A 22,892-nucleotide genomic window follows, 5' to 3' on the forward strand; every position below is an offset into this window, starting at 1 on the left:
AACAAAAATATTATAAAATATACTACATGTAAACAGCAAAAACAAACAAACAAAAGGAAAAAGAAAAGAGTAAATGGAAAGGGGACCTTGTGGTCAGGAAATAGGTTTTTGTCTATCTGCTTATTCTCGCTAAATCTGTTTTATATGTGAATAATTAGAATAATAGAACTATATGCCACTAAGATGGTTTTTTGGATTCCATATGATAATGTTTATGGGTAAAATTCTATAATTATAAATAATCTTTAAGAATAGCTGGGTAAATATGTAAAGTTATTTAAACTTCAGATAGGGAAATAATTGCATGAACATTTTAACATTATAATGAAGAAAGGCTAGTGGTCTGCCCACCTAGTTTACTCCTTACATTATGTTAACTCAGTCTTGCAGCTTGTTATGTTTCACTTCCTTCTTTATAAGTTTAAGAAGTGGATTGCTATGAGCACATTCCCCTAAATGTGTTGATTCTTGTCAAATTCATCAAATAAAACAGTGTACATATGATTCATGGGTACTGAGGTTTCTATAATGACAACAAAAGAGGTTTTCTTTCAAGTAACTAAAACAGCTCTTATGAAGAATTATAACAACTTGACCTCAATAACAGATACTTCAGCATGGACTTTGTACTGTCTGTGGGAAAGAAATTTCTAGAATGCCCACCCAACATAAATTAGAGGTGTTCTTTCTTTGGGTTGTAGCTGCAATGTGAGGAGTTACTTGATCACTTTTGTGAGCCCTCAGTTGTCCCAGAGAAACACAAATGTGCTTCAAATTAAGGATAAAAGTAAAGTTTTTAACTGAATGTTCCCTTTTGTTGTTTTCACCTTGCGGTCATCTTAACAGGATTCCTCTCTGATTGCTTTTTGCAGTATTACTACTCGGTCAAGGATATTTCGGTTGGAGGGATGTGCATCTGCTATGGTCATGCCAGGGCTTGTCCACTTGATCCAGTGACAAATGTATGTATATTTATAGGATGCTTAGGCAACATGAAGCTCTGAGCTGTAAAACGTTTCACGAGAGGCTTTGCGGAGAGGGACACTGAAGGGGTGTCAGGTCCCAGCTTAGACAGTGTAACAGGAAGCTGTGAGAGGGCGAAATGGAGCTGGCAGTCAGGAAGATAGACTTTGAAGTCAGCCATCACAGTATCAGAAACCAGATTAGGTTCCCCCCTCCTCAAAAGGCTCCAAACCGGTCTTTCTATTTTGAAACCTCTTTTGCTATGACAGCCTGCTGTATGATTTAGCTTTAGAGAATGCCTGCCATCAATCAACCTGAGCATTTCTTTCAAAAGTTTTCATAAAAAAATTAATGCAAACAAATGAAAAATGTGCACGGAGGTGAATATACATGGCCATGGAACAGGAGACTGAGGTGGGGGAGGGGCAATGAGGAGTGGGGTGGAACCGTATTCAAGAGAGAGTTGAAACTGCTAGGCCAGAAAATGCTGAAATGCTTTTGGGTCAAATTTTTCATTAATGACAACATATTAAGTGAACATAAACTAAAAAGAAGATGAATGAGCATCTTTCTTCTCAGTCATAAACAAGCTAGTGAAATGCAAAATCATTTGCTGTACAGCATATGGAAGAAATATATTGAATAGTAAGATCAGTCAACATAGCTACCTGCATATATATTTTTTTCTCCTACTAAAATTGTAATACAAATGGAATTTCTCTAAAAGCTAGTTTTCTGACTGATGCATCATAATATTACCTCCTAGGGAAGGTTCAAGCACCCTGCTCTATTTACCTGGGCATGTTAGTGGTGCTGCTTTCTGCAGGTATGCGTCTATCAGGTGTTGCGATGAGCAGTGTTTCTCAAGATTTGAGAGCCCATAAGGTAACCTTGGAGGGCCAGTTCCATGCGATGAATCAAGAGTGTACTCAACAAACTAACAAACAAAATAGAAACAAACTTATAGATCCAGAGAACACACTGAGAGCTGTCAGAAGGGAGGGGGGTTGGGAGGCTGGGTGAAAAAGGTGAGGGGATTAAATAAAGAAATAAAAACCTCATAGACACAGACAACAGTGTGGTGATGACCAGAGGGAAAGGAGGGTCGGGAGGTAGAAGATGGTTAAACGGGGGTAAATGTGTGGAAGGAGGCTTGGCTTGGGGTGGTGAAAATACGGTACCATATACACATGATGTATTACAGAATTGTACACCTGAAACCTATATAATTTTATTAATCATTGTCACCCCAATAAATTCAATAAATTTTTTAAAAAAATTCTGTACTTGGAGCACACAGGTGATTCAGTCCTGGGACATTTGATCTCTACTGTAATTACATACTTCGATCCGGAGAATCAACCCTCTTCCCTGTGCCCACACTCCCAAATGCTAACAGTACTTTGAGGGAAGCCTTAATATGCATACATCCAACCCTGAAAACTTTCTCAGGTATCAAAGAAGTGATCTCAGCCTTCAAGGCTACTCCCAATTGGACCTCTGTAGTCCAGTATCAATCGAATAACTTTCCAAGACAGGCACCTCTTCCTCCCCAGACTGACAGGAGTTTTACATAGTCTAGAAATTTTCTCTTCTCTTCATTCTACGTCTCAGAGAAAGCCTTTCATTTATGGTCTAAAAACTGCTAAAAATGGCTTCCCCCTTTTCGACTAGAAATCCCGCTGTGAATGCGAACACAATACGTGTGGCGACAGCTGTGACCAGTGCTGTCCAGGATTCCATCAGAAACCTTGGCGAGCTGGGACTTTTCTGACTAAGAGCGAGTGTGAAGGTATGTTCCTGAGAAGCCAACAACATGTATAATTCTTCCTTTTCTGGGACACAGGTAATATAAACGTGGTGATTTTAGGGAAGCACTACTTCCAGTTTCTATGTTTTATCCAAGCCAATAACTTATAATCTCTTTTTACCTTGCTATTTCAGTTACTCGGCCTTTTGTGTGTGTATTTGTTTATTTCGTAAATATTTACCAAACATCTATGAATTTATCACTGTGTGAGGGTTATGATAAATAGATAAAAGCACAGTAAACACTTATTGTCATCAGGGTAAAACTTAAGTAAATAGTTTGAATATCCATCATCTAATAAAGGGAGAAAAACCAGAGAGAGAGATTGTACCCTATAGTTTAGAGGCAGACAGTTTGAAAAAAAAAACACAAAACTGATTCATTAGTTGAACTTACTAAAGGGTGGTGTTTGGGGACAGTAGCTTAGAAGTATATGAGAGTAAAAGGTAACAGAGATGGTAGAAATCAAATTAGCAGAAAAAATATTTTAATAATAAACATTAATGATTTAAATGAATGGTTTCTTATTAATAACAGTATAAAATGCCAATATTAGAAATAGCATTGTGCTAATCATTAGCATAGACTATGCTATAGGAATTATCATATAGTAAAAACCAAACAAAAAGCCAAGACAGTAGTTAAAAACAATAAAACAACATTTATATTTTAATATTATCACTTTTGAAGATAATCCGTAGGTCCAATTTTTCCTGAACAGAAATACCCAGTAAGTATAGCAGGTGAGTTTATAGCCTGATATTGCAAACTGGCCCAACACAGTGATAGAAATGCTAAGAAATCTGAGTTCCTGAAGACCTTCTCAGGCTAAGACAAGACCTAAAAATGAAGACTCGTGTTGGACTATAATTTCAATGGACTATAATTAGCAATGAGTGCTAATTCAATTGAATTCAGATATTAATATTTTGGTTAATCAGTCCTAACCACATTTTTCAGTTTAGTAGGAATACATGACTTCCAACACAGGCCTGGTAGCCAATTTTTAATTAACCCTAAATTTTTTTCTTTTTATTGTTCAAAATATTACAGATGTCCACTTTTTTTCCCCATCGACCCCTTCCCCCCGACACACCCACTCCTGTCCCCAGGCCTTCCCCACACTATTGTCTATGCCTATGGGTTATGCATATATGCATAAAGATTCTTTGGTTAATCTCTCCCCACCCACCTACCACCCCCACATTCCCTCTGAGAATAAACTCCATTTACTGAAGACGCACGTCAATGAATCTATTTTGTTCATGTTTATTATGTTCATTAGATTCCACATATAAGTGAGATCATGTGATATTTGTCTTTTTCTGCCTGGCTTATTTTGCTTAGCATAATATTCTCCAGGTCCATCCATACTGTCCCAAAGGGTATGAGATCCTTCTTCTTTGCAGCTGCATAGTATTCCATGGTGTGAATGTCCACAGCTTTTTTATCCACTCATCTACTGATGGGCACTTGGGCTGTTTCCAGAACTTAGCTATTGTAAACTGTGCTGCTGTGAACATAGGGGTACATATATTCTTTCTGATTGCTGTTTCAGGCTTCTTAGACTATATACCTAGAAGTGGGATCACTGGGTCAAAAGGCAGCTCCATTTTTAATTTTTTGAGGAACCTCCATACTGTTTTCCATAGTGGCTGCCCCAGTCTGCATCCCCACCAGGGTTCCCATTTCTCCACATCCTCATCAGCATGTGCCATTTGTTGATTTGTTGATGGTAACCATTCTGACAGTTGTAAAGTGATACCTCATTGTGATTTTAATTTGTACCTCTGATTATTAGCGACACTGAGCATTTTTTATGTCTCTTGGCCATCTGTATGTCCTCTTTGAAGAAGTGTCTAGTCAGGTCCTTTGCCCATTTTTTTATTGGATTGTCTTCCTCTTGTTGAGTTGTATGAGTTCTTTGTACACTTTGGAAATTAGCCCCTTATCAGATGCATCCTTGGCAAATATGTTTTCCCATACTGTGGGGTTCCTTTGTATTTTGAGGCTGATTTCTTTTGCTGTGCAGAAGCTTTTTAGTTTGATGTAGTCCCATTTGTTTATTTTTTTCTTTTGTTTCTCTTGCCCTAGGAGATGTATCGGTGAAAATTCCACTACATGAGATGTCTGTGACTTTACTGCTTGTTTTCTTCCAGGATTTTTATGGTTTTGTGACTTCATTTGAGTCATTTATCTATTTTGAATTTATTCTTGTGTGTGGTGAAAGTTGGTGGTCTAGTTTCATTTTTTGCATATATCTGTCCAGTTTTCCCAGCACCACTTATTGAAGAGACTGTCTTTACTCCATTGGATGCTCTTGCCTCCTTTGTCAAGTATTAACTGACCATAATGGTGTGGGCCTATTTCTGGCATCTCTGTTCTGTTCCATTGATCTATATGTCTGTTGTTGTACCAATACCAGGCTGTTTTGATTACAATGGCCTTGTAGTATAGTTTTATATCTGGTAAAGTGATTCCTTCAACTCTGTCCTTCTTTCTCAAGATTGCTGTGGCTATTCGGGATTTTTTTTGGTTCCATATAAACTTTTGGAATATTTGTTTTAGCTCTGTGAAATATGCTGTTGGTATTTTAATAGGCATTGCATTGAATCTATAGATTGCTTTGGGTAGTATGGACATTTTAATGATATTAATTTTTCCAATCCATGAACATGGTATATTCTTCCACTTATTTATATATTCCTCTATTTCTTTTTTTAGTGTCCTGTAGTTTTCCGAGTATAGGTCTTTTACATCCTTTCAACCCTAAATATTTATTAAATGAAAAATATTTATCATTTGTCACGCATCAGTCATGGTAGGTCTTTAATACTATTGAATCATAGCAAACTTTAATCACAAAATATCCCCAACCATAAAATACATTTTCTTTTCAGTTTAAGATTCTGTATATACTATCCATGTCTGGAGTCCCTTAATTTTTCTGCACTCACTTTTGCTTTTTGATCTGTGTCTACCTGCTTGTGATATATTTTGGTTTAGAAATCACCCATCATTACTGAGACATATCTGGCAGAATGGGCCACCTCCCACACTACTATTGTACAGGGGCCACAGGTGTCATACCCCATCCCTGTGAGCCTCTCAAGTTTTCCACTGCTCCCCCCCCCCCCAATGAGAGCAGACATTCATGCCTATGAGTGAATTTAAGTTAACTGCCACCCATGGATATTTGCTCTCAAGTGTCTTTAAATTTTAATTAAATTTCTCCTCTGCGTGTAGAAATATCAGCAATCAAAAGTGGGAGTAGCATTTGAGAGTAGTGATTCTCCCTGATGCCTCTGATATTTTATCACACAGTTATAATTACATAATGTTCAGTGCCTCTGCAAAACCCTTTACCACTCTCTACTTGTGTCTATGTGTTTCAACAAGGAAACAAAAAGGTTAGGTCAAACTTGTTAGCATCAGGGGTGGACAAAGCAACCTCAAAGGAGTTTTCCACTTGCTACTAGACACATTTTTTAAAATAGTGCAATTATGAAACAATTTTATCTCTCTTTGTGAGCCAAATGGGAAGTTGTATTTCCAAATAGAAAAATAAATGTATTTTTTTAAACCATAAATTAAAGATAGGGGTCTTGACCATAAAACCTTACATAAATGTCATGTTTTAGACAATATATGCATTCCTAAAAGCTTATATGAAAATTTTCTTTTCCAAGTTGCATTATGTTCCAGTTGCCTTATTTTTTTTTCCTTTCCAGTCTCCTTAATATTTAGAAAAATCCTTTCATGATATGACAAATCTTTCTATAAAATGAATAATTGCCTTTTAATTTATTTGAGTTTAATTTGAATTTTCATCAGTCTAGTTTATTCAAGGCATTATACATGTCTAAAGAGCAAAGAATATTAATTTTATTGCTAAGCGTGTACTAAAGGACAGTTTCAGTTTTGTGTCTTGGGCATTCTATGAAATAGCAAACTGCTGTTGGCCTAACAACAATGGCTCTGGGAGTGAGTGCTATCTATGTCCTCTGAGGCTGTGCAGGCTCGGCCTTAACAGCTACCAGGGCTGTAGGATGAGGGACCTCTCTACATGCAGTGTGAAAATGGTTGCTGTTCAGGCCTCCGTGTGTTACCTACATTAGCTCATGATTATAAACACTCTCAGCAGCACTAATTCTAGGTAGTGTGAGAATAAATTTGTATTACTCTCTATTTCCCTCTACTTATATTGACAGCAGAAATTTTGACTGCTTCTTGCAATGTATTTTTACAACAATATTTTAAAGAATTCTTATGCATTGTCCTAAAGATATAAAATTGTTTTTAAAGCCTACTGACATATATTTATTACTACATCTTTTCTAGAGTAAACTTTGAAAACTCTCCATCAATATAGCAAAAATGCTATATTCTAAATCAAGTCAACAGACTGGAGAAAGCAGACAACAAACAAAACAAGGGGATAATATCCTTATCATATTAAGAGATCTTACCTAGTAGTAATAAAATGTTAATAAACCTGCTAAAAATGAGAAAAAGTGAAAACAGGTATTTCTCAGGAAGAGAAATTAGTTATAACCATATAGAAAAGATGATCACACTTACTCTTAATTAAGAAAGTACCAATTACAACAATGAAAATACTCTCTCAAAATGTTCATTCTTCCACTCAACAAATGTTTGGATACTTACTATGTCCAGAAACTGGATTAAAATGTTTGCTAATATGTAGTGTTGGTGAGGCTTATGGGGAAAGAGTTTCATCATATCTATTGGAGAGAGAATAATTTGACTCAGCATTTTTGGAGAATTTTTCAAGCTCATTAAAATTTTGCATGCCTTTTGACTAGAATGTATACTTGCAGGAATCTAGCCTACAGATATATTCTATAGCCATACAGGGCATATTATCGTAATCCTTGTCATTAGTACACAATTGCTCACTCTACTGTTACTAACACTTATGGATTTCAGTAGTAACTGTGGCTCAGGCATTGTGTTAGGGTGTATTGTGTTCTTTAAAAGCACCTAAAGAGTTAAGTACAGTAATGATACTAAGGCTTGAATTTTCTCTTCAAAGTAACTCATTTGGCAAATGTGAAGCAGTCTAAACACTAGAACACCACTCCTACTCCCATCTCGGGGTCCTCCTAGTGTGTACCAGTGTTATTTACAAAGGAGATATGTGGAAACAATGGAACTGCCCATTAATAGTGACCTGATAAATACCACCAGTCAAGAAGTAACCCGTGTAGCCTTAGGGGAAACATATGCTAATAGAGAAAGAGCTATGATATTTACTGTTGGTAAAATGAAACAGTTTAGAACAGTATTTAAATGTCCCCTTTTGCAGGAAAAAAAATTGATCATGGGCGCATGTGCGCCTGTGTGCGCGCACACACACAAACACACACACACACACAAACAAACACACACACTTGTATATATGTGGAAATCAATGTAAGGATGCCTATGAAATTCAACATCTGGGGAAGGACACTCAGCATGACATCTTTTCCCGAGTTCCCATTCTAAATCAGTTCTATCCAGTTTTCAGAGCTTTGCCCAGTTCTTTCTGGAGAAGTGATTTTTTTCACTTTCCTGAACTCTTATAAAGTGACACCACGAAGGAAAAGAAAGCAGAGAAGGCGAGGAGGGAGGGGGAAAGGGGACTGAGAGCTTATTTACAAGGCGTTGTGCTAATGATTTTACACGCAGTTTCTTACCTAACTCTTTTAAATAGCTGATCATTATTATTGGCCACTCGTGTCTTATATGGAAACTGATGCCTAGAGAAATTAAGAAGTTTCCTATATCACGTGACTACGAGGTAGTGGAGAGGACAACCAGATCCACGTCTGGTGCAAAGCAGCTTGATCTCCGCCACTAGACAAAGCTCCCATTTTGTCCTGATTGTGTGGCAGTTGCCATGTGCCTCTCGCGTGGGAAAGAGCTCGAAGGGGTCGCAGCGGCAGTTGGCTCGGCAGGCCCTGGAGCCCGGCCTGCCAGCGGTTGGCACCGCTCACCTGGTTTCCTTTTACAAGTTACTTCGCTTCTCGGTGCCTCAGGTTACTAATATGTGCAAAGAGATTAACAACAGTACCAGACTCATAAGCTATTTTGAGAATAAAAATCAGTGGTAATAAATATAAAACACTTAAAAGAGAACATGGCATATATAAAAATGCTAAATTTTCATTAGTAGTAGTAGTAAAAGAAAGGAACTATATTCTAAACATCCTTTTTTACCCATAGGATGTAACACAGAGATTATAGTAATTATTCATTACAGATTACCTGGAGGTTAATTGTGTCACAGTTCAATAATATTTTATTTGTCATAATAGGAAATTGTAGGTTGAACCATATAGAATTTTGGTTTTGTGACATCAAATCAGTGAAATATTGGCAATTTCTTATGATTCAGTTTAATTTATATGTTTTAATTATTTCAAGTGTCATTAAAAAGTATGAATTTATTAATATAGCCAACAAATACAAATAATTTTAGATACTTTTGTACTGATTATATATATAAACATATTTTTCCTCATATAGTACAAAATCTATTATATAGTAGAAAATTATTTAAAGTATCTCTGAAACCTGAAATTAATATTTATGAATTTTTTTCTAATGCAGCATGCAATTGTCATGGGAAAGCTGAAGAATGCTATTATGATGAAAATGTTGCCAGAAGAAATCTGAGTTTAAATATATATGGAAAGTACATTGGAGGGGGTGTGTGCATCAACTGCACCCAAAACACTGCTGGCATAAACTGTGAGACATGTATTGATGGCTTCTTCAGAGGAAAAGGGGTAAAGTATACTTTTTCTTTCAAGAAATGTTTTTTTTCATACAAAGATGTATTATATAGAAAAATAATTTTGACAGACTTCAAATTCTTAAAGATGACCAGGAACATTTCATAATGGAAACATATAAATATTTGAAGATAAAATATAAAACATTTCCATCTCTCCAGAAAGTTCCATTGTACCACATTCCAGTCAATCCCATCCCTAAACTCTGCTCTTATTTTTAGAACATAAATTAGTTGTGCCTCTGAGTGTCATAAAAATAAATCTTAACATTTTCCTTCTCTCATTCAATATAACATTTTAATATTTATTCATGTATGTGCATCACTAGCTCTTTTTTTTTAATTTGTTATATAGTGTTCATTAATATTATTAATCCATTATCCTGTTGGTAAATATTTGGGTTATTTCTGTTCTTGATTAGCTCCTGTAAAAACAATTTTATATCTCTTTTTGTGGTCATGTTTTATTTACTTTGTGTAAATATTTAGAAATAGAATGTTTGTTCCACTAAATAGGTATATATTTTACTTTATAAGAAACTGCCAACATTTTGCCAAGTTAGTAATAACATTGTACATGTTCACCAAAAATGTAAGGGAGGTCTAGTTCTTTCCTATTATCCCTAATATTCGATGTTGTCGATCTTTTTGAATTAGCTCTAGTGGCAGTGGGTGTAGTGGAAATGGCATGTGGATATTTGACAATCACTAATTCACAATCACTAACTGGTGGGAATCACCATGCCCACCAATGCTTGGTCCTACAACAGATCTTCTATTATGAGTTCATAACAGATCTCACTACAAATTTTATTTCCATTTTTAAGTGTTTATTTGCTATTCCTATATCTTCTCTTATAAAGTGTCTGCTTAAGGCAAGATGTTCTTTATTCTAGAAACATTTTATTTTTAAGCTTTAGGAGTATGGCCCATACACAAGTAAATTTTAGTGTGTGGTGGGAAATGATGATTGAGATCTGCAATGGTCCTGTTGATCCAGCGCGATTTTTTTGGATAATACTTTCTTTTTGTCCTGTTCTTGATTACTTTAGCTTTATAAGCCTAGACCTCAGAAGTATAAGTGCACCAACTTTATTCTTCTTTTCATTTTTGAGGAATATTTTGCCTATAATACTTTCTTTATGTTTCCATACAAATTTTAAAATCAACTTGTCAGTGACAAATACTTGTTGGGATTTTTCTATAGACTCTAAAAACAAATATGGAGAAAACTAACACTTTAAAAACATTGAGTCTTTCAATCAATGAATGTAGTATGTCTCCCCACTTATTTATTATTCACATCAGTATTTTCAGTGCAGAGATCTTGCTTTTATTGACTTCTTTAAAAAAAAAAAAAAAATGCACCTTCCTGTTTCTTCTTATGTCTAGTAAGTTTGTTTTATGCAGGACATTGTAACTGATGCAGTGTTGAGAAATGATTCTGTTATCTTCCTTTGAAGATTTTTGACTTTTTTTCTACTTTCTGACTTGATCACCATGAAATTACGGAGGTTTGCTTTTATATTTTGTTAGGGCACATAAAAAGGAACCTCAAGGTCTTTAACCTTTCTAACTTGGTTGACAACTCCTTCTTGTTTACTTTGTGGTGTGGAGTCCTGAAAATTCTACCCAGCTCCCTCAGCTTTTCCGCTATGGCTTTTCTCTGGGCTCCTTGATGTCTCCTGAATAAATGTACAATTAAAGGATCAGTTAAGCATTTGAGGTGTACAGGCATGACGATTTTGATGCTACCCTTATATAAACATGGATCTCATCTAGTGCATTTTTTTTCAAATCTTGAATCCTCCTAATTTCAGCCTTCTTTTAGATTATTCTCCCAAACCTTCAAATATTTGATTTTATATTTTTTCCAGAATTTATAATTGCTATCTGATGGTGCACTGCACCCATATAAGACACTTCACCATTTTCAAAGCTGGAAGCTTGATTAAGTGTTGATTACAAATCAAGTACTTAAATAAATCTGTGTAGATTTTGATATTTTTTAATACTTGTAAAATATTTCTTGACATTGCATATCAAGAAAATCAAATCTTTCAACTGCTTAATATTTAGGTAGAAGTTTATTGTATATTTATAAAGATATAGAAAGAAAAGTCTTGGCATTGCAATTTTACAGCTAAATAACTTTATGTGATATTCTTAAAATTATCTCAAAACTGAATTTAGATTTATTTACTAAACACATATATTTAATAGTTAAAGTAAATATATATACACATGTATTTATACATATCAATGTTTACTTTGTAGACTAATTAGTAATCTGGATCGTTATTTTAATAAAATTAAGTCAAGTTAAAGTAGATATATTTATAGAATCTGATATATTAGAAGTTCTCATCAATAATGTGATTCAGGCACTTATCCCCAATTACCACGGAGGGATAATAAATTGGGAGGATTTGGAATCATAAATCATTTTTATACGAGCCCATATTTTATCTAAAATAAATTTTTTGCCATATGACCACAGATTTTTTCATGTCTCAGTAGGATTTGTTTGTTTATTTGTTTGTTTTTTTCTGGGTAGAAAGCTCTTCTTCCAATTCTACTCTCAAATTGCTATTCACTATTCCAGGTCCAGTCCAAAAGTCACTTTTTCTGTGGAGCACTGATTACTTCATTGTGTGGTGTGATCCCTCCTCTTCTTTTTTCTCACAATACTCTGTATGTCTGTTACGTCACTTCGCACATTCTGTTTAATCAATGTCTATCAGGTCTGTTATTCCTACAAGTCATTTAAGGCAGAGATCAGGTCTTGGCTTCCTGCTTTGCATGGTCCTTACTTCATAAGGGCTGAGTGACTGTTTCAAAGGATTTTGAAACTGTTCTGTGGCCAACTGATTGCTGTTCTATCAGACATGTATACAACTCTCTAGTTACGACATTTTGACTTTTATTAGCAAACAAGTTTTCATTTGTAAATTAAACCTAGTCATATATATCTATAAGCAGCTATATTTTAGGGGTACATGTGTATATCAGCAGTATTTCAGCATTCCCTAGACAAATAATTTGGTTACTCTTTTTTTTGAAAATATTGTCTTTGCAGTATATTAGTGCAGTCTACATTTGTTTAATTAAAATACTCTAACATTAAAAACTATGGAATATTTAATGTATATGAGGAATCTTATAAGTTAATCCTCTTTTTAATTTCATAACATCAGTGTAGTTGTTATTTTTACCCTCATTTTATAAGGGGGTAAATAAGCTATAGGAGGCCACATAGCCAGTAAGTGGCCACACTGGGATATGAGCTCCAGTTTTCCTAATTATGGAGCCTACATTGTTTCTGCCCAGGTTGTACTGTCTCCTCAGAAAACCAAGTTTTAATTTCAATATATAATATTTTTTCAAGCATAAAATATAAGTTTTAAAAAGTGAATTATACAATGATTGATGTAAAAACATTGTTAAAATTAATTTAGGGGAAATTACTAATTTTGAACTATATTGTAATTTAAAAAACAAAACCATAAAGAAGATTTTATTAAAACTTGTCTGTTAGAGAATATTAAGCCAATATTATTTTCATTGGTTGTGATGATACTGTGGTTGTAAATGAAAGAGATGCATACTGAAACATGTAAGGATTAAAATACACTTTATTCGGGATATCCTTTAACAACTTCAGCCAAGGATAAGGTCTGAAGAAACTTCATAGCAAAACCTTGGTAACTGTTGAATAATTAATCTTGATAATTGTTAAATCTAGGTAACAAGCATATATGGGTCTATTGCACTGTCCTCTTTGCTTTTGTTTATACATTTAGAAGAAATGCGTTTTAGAAATTGCACACACAGGAAAGGTTATTTCTTGTATTATATTCTTTTCTATAAAATTCATTACTATGTGTTATAATAGTTAACCTGTCCTTAAAAATTTGTGGGATTTAAAAATATTGGTGTTTTTATTGCACTTGATGAAAAACATTGTAACGTTTTGGTTAGGTTTCACCAAGTGATCCAGGACCCTGCCAGCCATGCCATTGTGATCCAGTTGGCTCCTCCACTGAGGTCTGTGTCAAGGATGAAAAGCGTGCTCCACGAGGTGAGGGCCATAGGAGAGGGTCATCGTCCTGATGAAAGGACAACCAAAAGCCAAATCTAATTCCTAAGGGGAATATTTTACAGTAAATTTCATTCATGTAATACATTTATTCTTCTATCTCTCAAATTTCCCTCCAAGAAGCATTTTTTCCTTCACCTCAATAATTAATTTTATGCTTAATTGTAATGCTTTGAAAGCAAGAGTTGAATAATTTGTTTAGCATTATATATGTATATTCATATTTACATATCTATGCATATGCATCTTCTGTTAACCAAAAATCAGTGGTGTATGTCACTTTTTATGTCTTATTAGGTATTAGAGTTTTTGTAGCTTCTTTCATTTCTATCATGAAATGACAGCATTCATTGAAGGATGTATATGCTGTAATGGGGAGAAATTGGAGGAGATATGGAAAACAAGAAGTGTACATAAAAGGTATTAGTCATGATTTTACGAAGGGAAAGAGGCTGGCACCAGTTTAAGCCAAATACTTTCTTGGAGGATTGAAGTTCATGATGAACTCCTTGCTGTAAAATGTTGAGGAGCTACCAGAGAGTTGCTTGCCAAGGTTAAGTAGAAAATTCATAGAATATATCTGGAACTGTTTCTTTATATTTCTAAGAGTGGATTCTTCTCTGCCTTGGAAAGACTAAAATACATCATGGTTATAATATAGGTTTTTCCCACAAAGGCAGTGTTTCTTTGGCACAGTTTAGCTTACCTGCTTTCTTCACAAAACTGCAGAATTATCAGTTTAATCCATATAGTTTTAAATCCTAAAAAATTAAAAATATTATTTTAATATTCAAATGGTGAATTATTAAATATTTTTGAAAAATAATTAGAAAAGGCTATGTATACAAATCATAGCCAGCTTCTAATTAAACCTTATATTCCTTGGTTTTAACTGTTGTTTTTCTGATGTACATCGTGAATCTAATTTTTATGTGAAAATGAACTTTTAAAGGCTACTATTATTAAAACCGTAAGAGCTAAATCATATATTTGTCTTTAAAATGTTGCTATGTGTCTCATCTTCTCTTAGGCCTGGAACCTGGGTCCTGTCATTGCAAACCTGGTTTTGCAGGGAAGAGATGTGAGCGGTGTGCCAGGGGCTACACTGGCTTCCCCGACTGCAAACCCTGTAACTGCAGTGGCGAAGGAAGTGCAAATGAAGACCCTTGTCTTGGACCCTGTAACTGCAAGGTACATTGTTTATTCTGGTAACATCCCACTGTCAAAACTGAAGATCATGTTCCTTGGCTTCTCTAATATGTCTGCTGGCATTAAGCAATTATTACAACTTCTCCAGTATATATCCATTACCTATTCCATATGTGGCATTCTTATAAGTGTCTTTACATACCTGGTTCACTGCAGCAAGGCACCTGCCATTTGTCTAAAAACCAATAGATACACAGAGGACAAGTCACCTTAAGAATTGGTGTCATTTTATAAACAAAAACGCTTTTTCCCCATAACCAATCTAGTGTAATTTCAAACTATACAGCACTAAAAATAGTAGCCCTTTAAAACCATAGCACACTCAGATCTACTCTAGCTTTGTCTCTAATTCTGAAAATAATTCTGTCAAGGGTTTCATTCTGGATTTTTAACCTTCTGAAGTTTGATCCCAGATAGCTCTAAAAAATACCATATTCAAACTCTTTCGTTTAATTACCAAAAATGTAAGAAGCCCTAGTGGAATAGATTAAAGGCTCAATATTTCCTCCCAAGTGTACTTTCAGAAATGTAACTTTATTCATTGTACATGCTCAGCTAATAGCTCATCATGTTAACTCCAAAGGATAAATTACACCTGCAGCTTACACACATAGAGGAAACATAGAGGCATGCACAAGCCTTGAATGATAAAACTGATTTCCTTTAGCTATAGTAATCAGTACCAAATGTTTGGATAGGACGTTAGCTAAATTAGATGAGAAAACAATCCATTGAAAACTTAGCATGTCACACTGCTGTAAAAAGAAATGTTACTTTTTTTCTTTGTTCTACTTCTTTTTGTTCTCAGTCATAGATGGATCCTTATTAATATAAATTCTTTATTATTTCATTAGTCTTATCTAAACAGCATAAATGATGTGCTTAGTTATGTGCGTACATGTGTATATAAACATTAACCATAACTCAAGAATTAAATATTAGTATTAATGTTAAGTGTGTATTTTTTGAGACACAAATGCCTAAAATATCAAGCTAAATATTATAATAGTTACATAATAGGTATATGTCATGTATCAGGGGTGATTTAAGTACTTACCTTGGACAGTAAACAGGCAGAAAGTCCACAGTTCATGTTAAGGAATTGTTATGTGTTTCAACATAGTAAATTTTCTAGATCCAGTACACTTCATTCAGATATTATCTGAAATGTAAAAATTGCTCTAGTTGACCCAGACTGTGTAGCAGTCCATAGGAGATGGCTTGTTAAGGACACCTCCCCTCTTCACCCTATATGTCTTTTGAAGGAATCCTATGGGCTCTTAGTAAATCTTCTCTAATATTTACCAAAACATACACTATGTGTACTTACTTCCTTTTCCAAAGCTCCACAGAAATCTTGAATCTTTATCATTTGATCAAGTTAAGGACAGACCAAGCTGAGATTAAAATGGAAGAGAAATTTTCCCAGTTTCTAGAATATTGGAAATCACACTGAAAAAAAGTTTTTTAAAACGACAAAAATGCTTTTAAACAGCTACCATTTATACAGTGGAGATGCCTGGTCTTGGCAAGGAAAGAGTAACATGAGGGAGGGAGGCAGACATCATTGTGTTCATTCTCTTGGGTAACTATAGCGAGAAAGTTTAGAGCGAGAGAGCTGCAGCCGTTAGCAGAGCTCCGAGGGAAAGCTCCTGGAGCTGCTGCTGTGCTCTGCCTGCCTCAGTATTGCGCAGAGTGATTACATTCCTAATAGGAAAACGCCTCCTACAAAACCACTTGAGGCTCTACACAGATAATTAAAGCGCAATAATAAGCAGCAATTAAGAAATCATAAAACAGAAGGAAAAAACGAAGTAACTAGTATCATTAAATAGTTGCCCTTCAACTGGATATTTTAAATAGATGAATATAAGCTCTTATAAACTAATTTCTTAGAATAAAAACTTGCAGAAAAAACAGGTTTCATTAAATATCTACATAATTTTAATAACCACAAATTATATGCATACAGCAAAAGGATTACATCACAATATTTGTGCATCTAATATAATATAATTAAGTGCCTATAGCCTCTTGTTAACAAGAATAACAAATACCCAGTGTTCAACAAAATGCGAATACAATTAAAATACTGCAAAGACATTTATTAAATTGGAACAAAATGTGATAGCTCATTCTGTTTTACAAAAACATAATTTGGCATAGGTGTCAAAAGATTATATAAAACAACATAGATCAAATGCTATTTAATAAGTAAGACTTTACTGAGAAGCTAAGATACTGGAGACTTAAATAGACATAAAATGATATCTATATAAGTGTTCACCTCCAAAATGCATATTAACCAGTAAACATTTGCACACTTATTCCCTCACACTATAATATAAGGGAGTTTTTATAATTTTCATTAGAAAGAAATATCCCTGAGTTTGTGAACATTTTAAGGAAAAAGTTCAGGCCTAAATTTATTTTTATTGTGAGTTTTAAATGAGAAAGTTCTGGTAAAATACCGTGCTTAGAAAAGTGGGCACCACTTTTCCCATTCGTGCCATTTCAAATACAATATGCTGGATAAAACAGAGCAAGTGCACTTGTAATCATGTGGATGCAGGAAATAAAGAAAAATTCTAATGTCAGACCAAAGAGGGAAAACTCAGTTAAGCATAACCTCGACAAAACTGAGCAACTACTGTCATGGGGACAGCGGGAAGGGTATTTTTGTGCTAAAATGGGGATTAGAATTTGGAGTCATAATGGCCTCTCTAGGACTTGAAACTAGGATTTGGACTCGCAGAAGGAAACTAGAACTGAATTTTGTTAAGCTTGGATTCTAGAAATGTCCCCTGACAGTGAAATAGGAGAACAGGCACTAGAAAATTCTACCTACAAGGCAGGAGAGGCAGCTAGAAATCTTTCTCTTCCCTTTGGAGCTCTAGGTGGGAAAACATTCGTGCACTGTGAATACTCAAACCCCCAACCTGTGTGCCTCGTGGGAATGGGGTCAGTTTTTTTCTCTCTCTATGTGCTAGAATTCTTACAAGTTGGGCAAATGGTATTCCCGCAGGAAAGAAAGTGCAGGCTCAATTGACAGGAAGCTCACCATAAAGCAGTCACTGCAAAAAGGAAATCAGAGGCTACACAAGTCAGAATACTTGTACACTAAGCACTAGAAAGGGTAGAATAGTCTAAAAGAAATTGCATAAACATGAAACTGTATCATCATTTAAGTCAGAAATAAAAATATTAAAAAATGTATAATAAAAATATGATTAGAAAATAAAATAATAAAAAGGAAAGAATAGGAAAAAACAATACAACATAGGGCCCTATATTAAAGTAAAAGAATAATTTCCAGGTTTGGAAAATAAATCAATAAGATTTACTTCTAAAAATAAAAAATATACAGAGTCCTTGAAATTTAAAATTCAATGAATGCTTGCTTGAACAAGAGCTTAGAAACTGCTGGATGGAGAATCAGAGATATGGACTATAAGGAAATTAACTATGAATTGATGTAGGGAGATAAAGAAATAAAACTATGAGATGCTAAGTGGCATGGCTGATAGAGTGATAAAATGAAATATAAATTTATCAAGAGTTGTCAAAGAAGAGATTCGATAAAATTGGGGAGAAACAATATTCAAGAAATAATGGAGAAAATAATTACTAAAAATTAAAAATAAATTAACCCCGGCCAGGTATCTCAGTTGGTTGGAGCATCATCCTATACAACAAAAATCTGTATGGGAGGCCGTCCAGTGTGGATGGGAGACAACCGATTGATGTTTCTCTCTCACTTTGATGTTTCTTTCTCCCTCTCTTTCTCTCTCTCCCTCTTCCCCTCTCTCTCAAATCAATAAACATATCCTTGGTGAGAATTAAATTTATTTATTTTTAATTATACATCCTCAGTTTGAAAAAGATAAGAAATCCACCACCAGGGCTCATAGTAGAAAACCTGCCCACCAGTCAAGGTAGAGAAAATAAATTTAAAACTACAGACAAATATCATATTATTGTTAGTGTTTCCTACTTACAATCCAACTTCATTGAAAAAACTGCTTAGTGATGTATATACTTTATGAAGAAAATATTGAACCCAGAAGAGTATGCTACTGGATTGCAGAATATGAGAATCAATATACAAAAAGCAATAACATTTCTATACACAAGTGATAACCAATTAGAAAATATAGTCAAAATATTTAGAATTGCAAAAAGCTATATGATACCCAGAAATAAATATATTTTAAATGGAGTTAATTTTTTAAAAGATAATTGAAGGAGATAAAAATTTAAATGGGGATATAGCTGATAATACCAAGTGCTATTGAAAATCTAGGAAAGTTGAAATGTTTACCACTGTTGTTATTAGCAGGCATTAGTACTACATCCTAAGGGGCAATAGGCGTTATCTAGTATCGTTAAAGTGTTGAAAACCTGTCAGCCAGGAATTTCACATCTAGACAGCCCAAAAAAACACATATGTAATACGTAGAAAGAAGCATATAAAAGGGGTTCAGTATAGGCCTATTTGTTATAATAAATATTAGAAAACATCTAAATACCCATAAATAGGAAAAATAAAGTGTACTATATTTATATAAACTGATACAAGGAACAGTCAGGTGAGTAAAATAGGGTCCACATGTACAAACAGTGGTACATTTCAGAAACTTCAGAAGAGAACAAAAGCCATTATGTTGTCATTTATGGAAAGTTGTAAAACAAAACAATTTCAGCTCAGGGGCTGTGGCTCAGTTGGTGGAACACTGCCCCACGCCTGCACCAACAGGCGGCAGGTGAAATTCTGTCAGGGCACATGCCCGGGTTGCAGGCGTGCAGGAGGCAGCCGATCCATCAATGTTTCTCTCTCTCTCTCTCCCTCCCCTCCTTTCCTCTCTATCTAAAATCAATTAAAAAAAATTTTTTAAAAACCAACAAAAAAACAACATCAAACAATTTCATATTGTGTGGACGCACACATATATAAACTTAAAAATTTTAAATACACTGATAGTATATGTACTAATTTCAGTAAAGAAGTTAACTCTAGAGAACTAAGGAAGAGCATAGGGTGCAATCGAAGTGAGACTTAAATGTACCTAAGTATTATTTCTTTAAACATATATCTGAAGCACATAAAAAATTGTTAGATTGTGGGTAATGGATAATCATATTATATGTGTTTTTCTGTGCTTTAAAAATAATTCCTAATTTAAAATTTCTGTGATTAAAGGAAACAATAATTTCCTGATTTAAAAAAGTATATGAAATTCTTAATACAATATCAACTACTATTACCTTTATACATCAGATTTTCTGTTGCATCCTTGTTTAGACAATGATATTAATGAACATTATCTTAATTACATTTCTTTCTGCTGTTGCTAATTCTCTCCTGAGGATACATTTTTCCCATTGATTTTTCAGAGAGAGTGGGAGGGAAGGAAGGGGAGAGAGAGAGAAATGTGGATGGGAGAGAGACACATTGATCGGTTTCCTCCTGCACGTGACACGACCAGTGCCGGGGAGCAAACCCGCAACACAGGTACATGCCCTTGACACTTTGATCCACAGGCCGATGCTCTAACACACTGAGCCACGTTGGCCAGACCTAATTATATTTCAAAATAGGAAATCAGCACTAGCTTAAGACACAAAAATATTTACTAATTTTTAAGCATTGTTAAAATTTTTGAAATGTCTATAGCTTCTTGCAAATTACAAGAGCTAAGCTCATCTCAGATATATGACAGGTCAATTGAATGGAAATGCTATTCTGACTCTTGGTATTTATTTTAAGTACCACATGCTAGAAATTGGCTCTTTTGAAGTTTCGTGTCATGTTATCCATTAAAAGTCAGTTGGATGGCAGGCTCTTGTAAACAATACAAATTGACCTTGATCTAGGTAGGAACATGTGTTTTTACTTTTATGAAATTCTTATAATAGAAAGATAAATAATGAATTAAAAGACTAGTAATCAAAGTCTGTGTTTTCGTCTTGCTTTGCTTTGGGCTTTTTTATTGCCCTTTTCATTAAGTCCCAAAAGATTATGGGTCTGACCTTGGCTTACCTCTCCAGAATGTTCTTGAGCTTCAGTACCTGTCTTCTAGCCTTACTTACATTTCTTTACTCACCAAATTCTTTCTAATTCTGGAATTTTATAGATTCTAGTCAGACTGCTGGGTAAATCTCACCTGTGGCATTTTTTAAGGCTCAGCTCCACCCTTCTCAGCAAAGCTGCCCTGGGTCCCCCCAGCATAAATCATTCTTCTGCCATAATCACTTGTAACACCTTTCTCTTTCCCTTTATGATCTTTCACCATTTGCAATCCTGTTTAATGCCTGTCTCCTCTCTGTGATGACATGGATCCTATGTATTTTCTTTATCATTGAACAATAGAAAGATAACGCGGTGATTCAGACATTAGAAAGAAGAAAACTAAACAATTGTGAAGGTTCAACAGTTTAAACTGTCTGATTCATGTTTCTTAATCTGGAAAATGATGACATTAAAATGTCCCTGCCAAACTCTAAAGAGGTATAATTACAGCACTGAAGTCTTGTGTAGTGCCTACTGGTTTCCTTTTTTGTTTATTAATATTGCTTTTCATAATAGAAATAAGATCCCCTTCTCTACCCCCAATAGAATTTTTAAGGTGTGTTCTGTCATTTTTATTGGGTTTTTATTTCCCTCCTCTTTTCCATGTATGCACAGGAATGGTCACTTCATTATCTTGTTATGTTTGAACCCTGGGTATTTCTACAAAAGGAATTCAATTTATATATTTGATCCCAAAGTGAATTTATAGATGTAAAATTTTCAGCAAAAAAAATACATGTAGGAATTTGTTTCTTGCAGCAGCAAATGTTCAAAATATTGTTAATCAATTTTTTAATGTTGAAAACCAAGTTTCTGAAAAGTGAGAATTTTTATTTTCTTCTGTCTCTTCATAACCCACCAACTTTTTTTTTTAATTTAAATTTGAACAATATTTAAAGAATAAGCACTCTACAAAACTGCTAATTAACTGATTGTCCTTCTTTTAATTTCTTTTAATGCTAGGATGCATTAGAATGAGACCATAACAGAGGAAAATATGTAATTGACTACAAATACCACATGCCCCCTCCCCCCCCCAAAAAAACCCCCACAAAAACATAACTGGAAAATTCCTGAAACAATTATCACAAAATTAACTTAAATGTCACTGGGGATATTTCTGGTAATTTTGTCAAGAGAATTCCCAGTTGACTAACAATCACAGTTAAACATGTTCTGCTGAAGTATCTAATTTATAAGAAGGGAACTTCATAAGAAAGACTACAGGGAAACTATTGTAACTATTTCTCTGGAGAGGAACTATACTGAGGGAAGTACAGAAAAAAAAATTGATGTCAACCCAACAATATCTGACTTTGAGAAAAAGAAAACAACTATTAAGGTTTTCCTAATTCAACTTTGTTTTTAGGGGAAAAGAATATCAAAGAAAAAAATGGCATTTCTTTTTAAAAAAATATTTTTATTGATTTTTAAATTTGAAAGAATCTTTTGGAGTGTAAATAAATAAAGTGTTAAAATAAATTTACTGGATTGACAAAAGTTGCCCATTTGAAATACTGAGAGAGAGGATAGATTAGACCCCATTTTGTTTAAAGTTAAAACAACTTTTAAAAAATTTATTAAGTTATAGGTTCATACAATTTACTCTTAAATAATACAGAGGCTAGGGGCACTGACCCCACTTGGTTGAAAATTCATGAATAACTTTACCCAAAAACTTAACTACAGTTGTCTCTTAGTATCAGTAAAGGATTGGTTCCAGAACTCCAGCTGATACCAAAATCTGCAGATGCTTAAGTCCTTATATAAGAGAGTGTAGAACAACGCATACAGTCAGCCTCCATATCCCCACATTTCCAACTGCAGATTCCCAACTACGGATCAAAAATGTTGTTTTCAACTTGTGGTTGGTTGAACCTGGGGATGTGAAAACCAGAATACTGAGAGCCAACTGTACATTTATTGAAAAAAATCTGCA

At 34.5% G+C, this 22,892-nt stretch overlaps 1 protein-coding gene across 1 annotated transcript in view; it reads left to right on the forward strand.

Annotated features, from left to right (window-relative positions):
• LAMA2 (laminin subunit alpha 2) overlaps positions 1-22,892 on the forward strand; it is a 458,292-nt gene that overhangs the window by 183,928 nt on the left and 251,472 nt on the right. The window contains exons 6-10 of the mRNA XM_087817608.1: positions 873-962; positions 2,638-2,755; positions 9,392-9,570; positions 13,557-13,656; positions 14,705-14,865. Of these exons, the coding sequence (XP_087673734.1) occupies positions 873-962; positions 2,638-2,755; positions 9,392-9,570; positions 13,557-13,656; positions 14,705-14,865 (648 nt within the window). The remainder of the gene's footprint in view (positions 1-872; positions 963-2,637; positions 2,756-9,391; positions 9,571-13,556; positions 13,657-14,704; positions 14,866-22,892) is intronic.

This window comes from Miniopterus natalensis, chromosome 5 (genome assembly GCF_054644295.1).
Source record: "Miniopterus natalensis isolate mMinNat1 chromosome 5, mMinNat1.hap1, whole genome shotgun sequence".
NCBI classification, from domain to species: Eukaryota; Metazoa; Chordata; class Mammalia; order Chiroptera; family Miniopteridae; genus Miniopterus; species Miniopterus natalensis.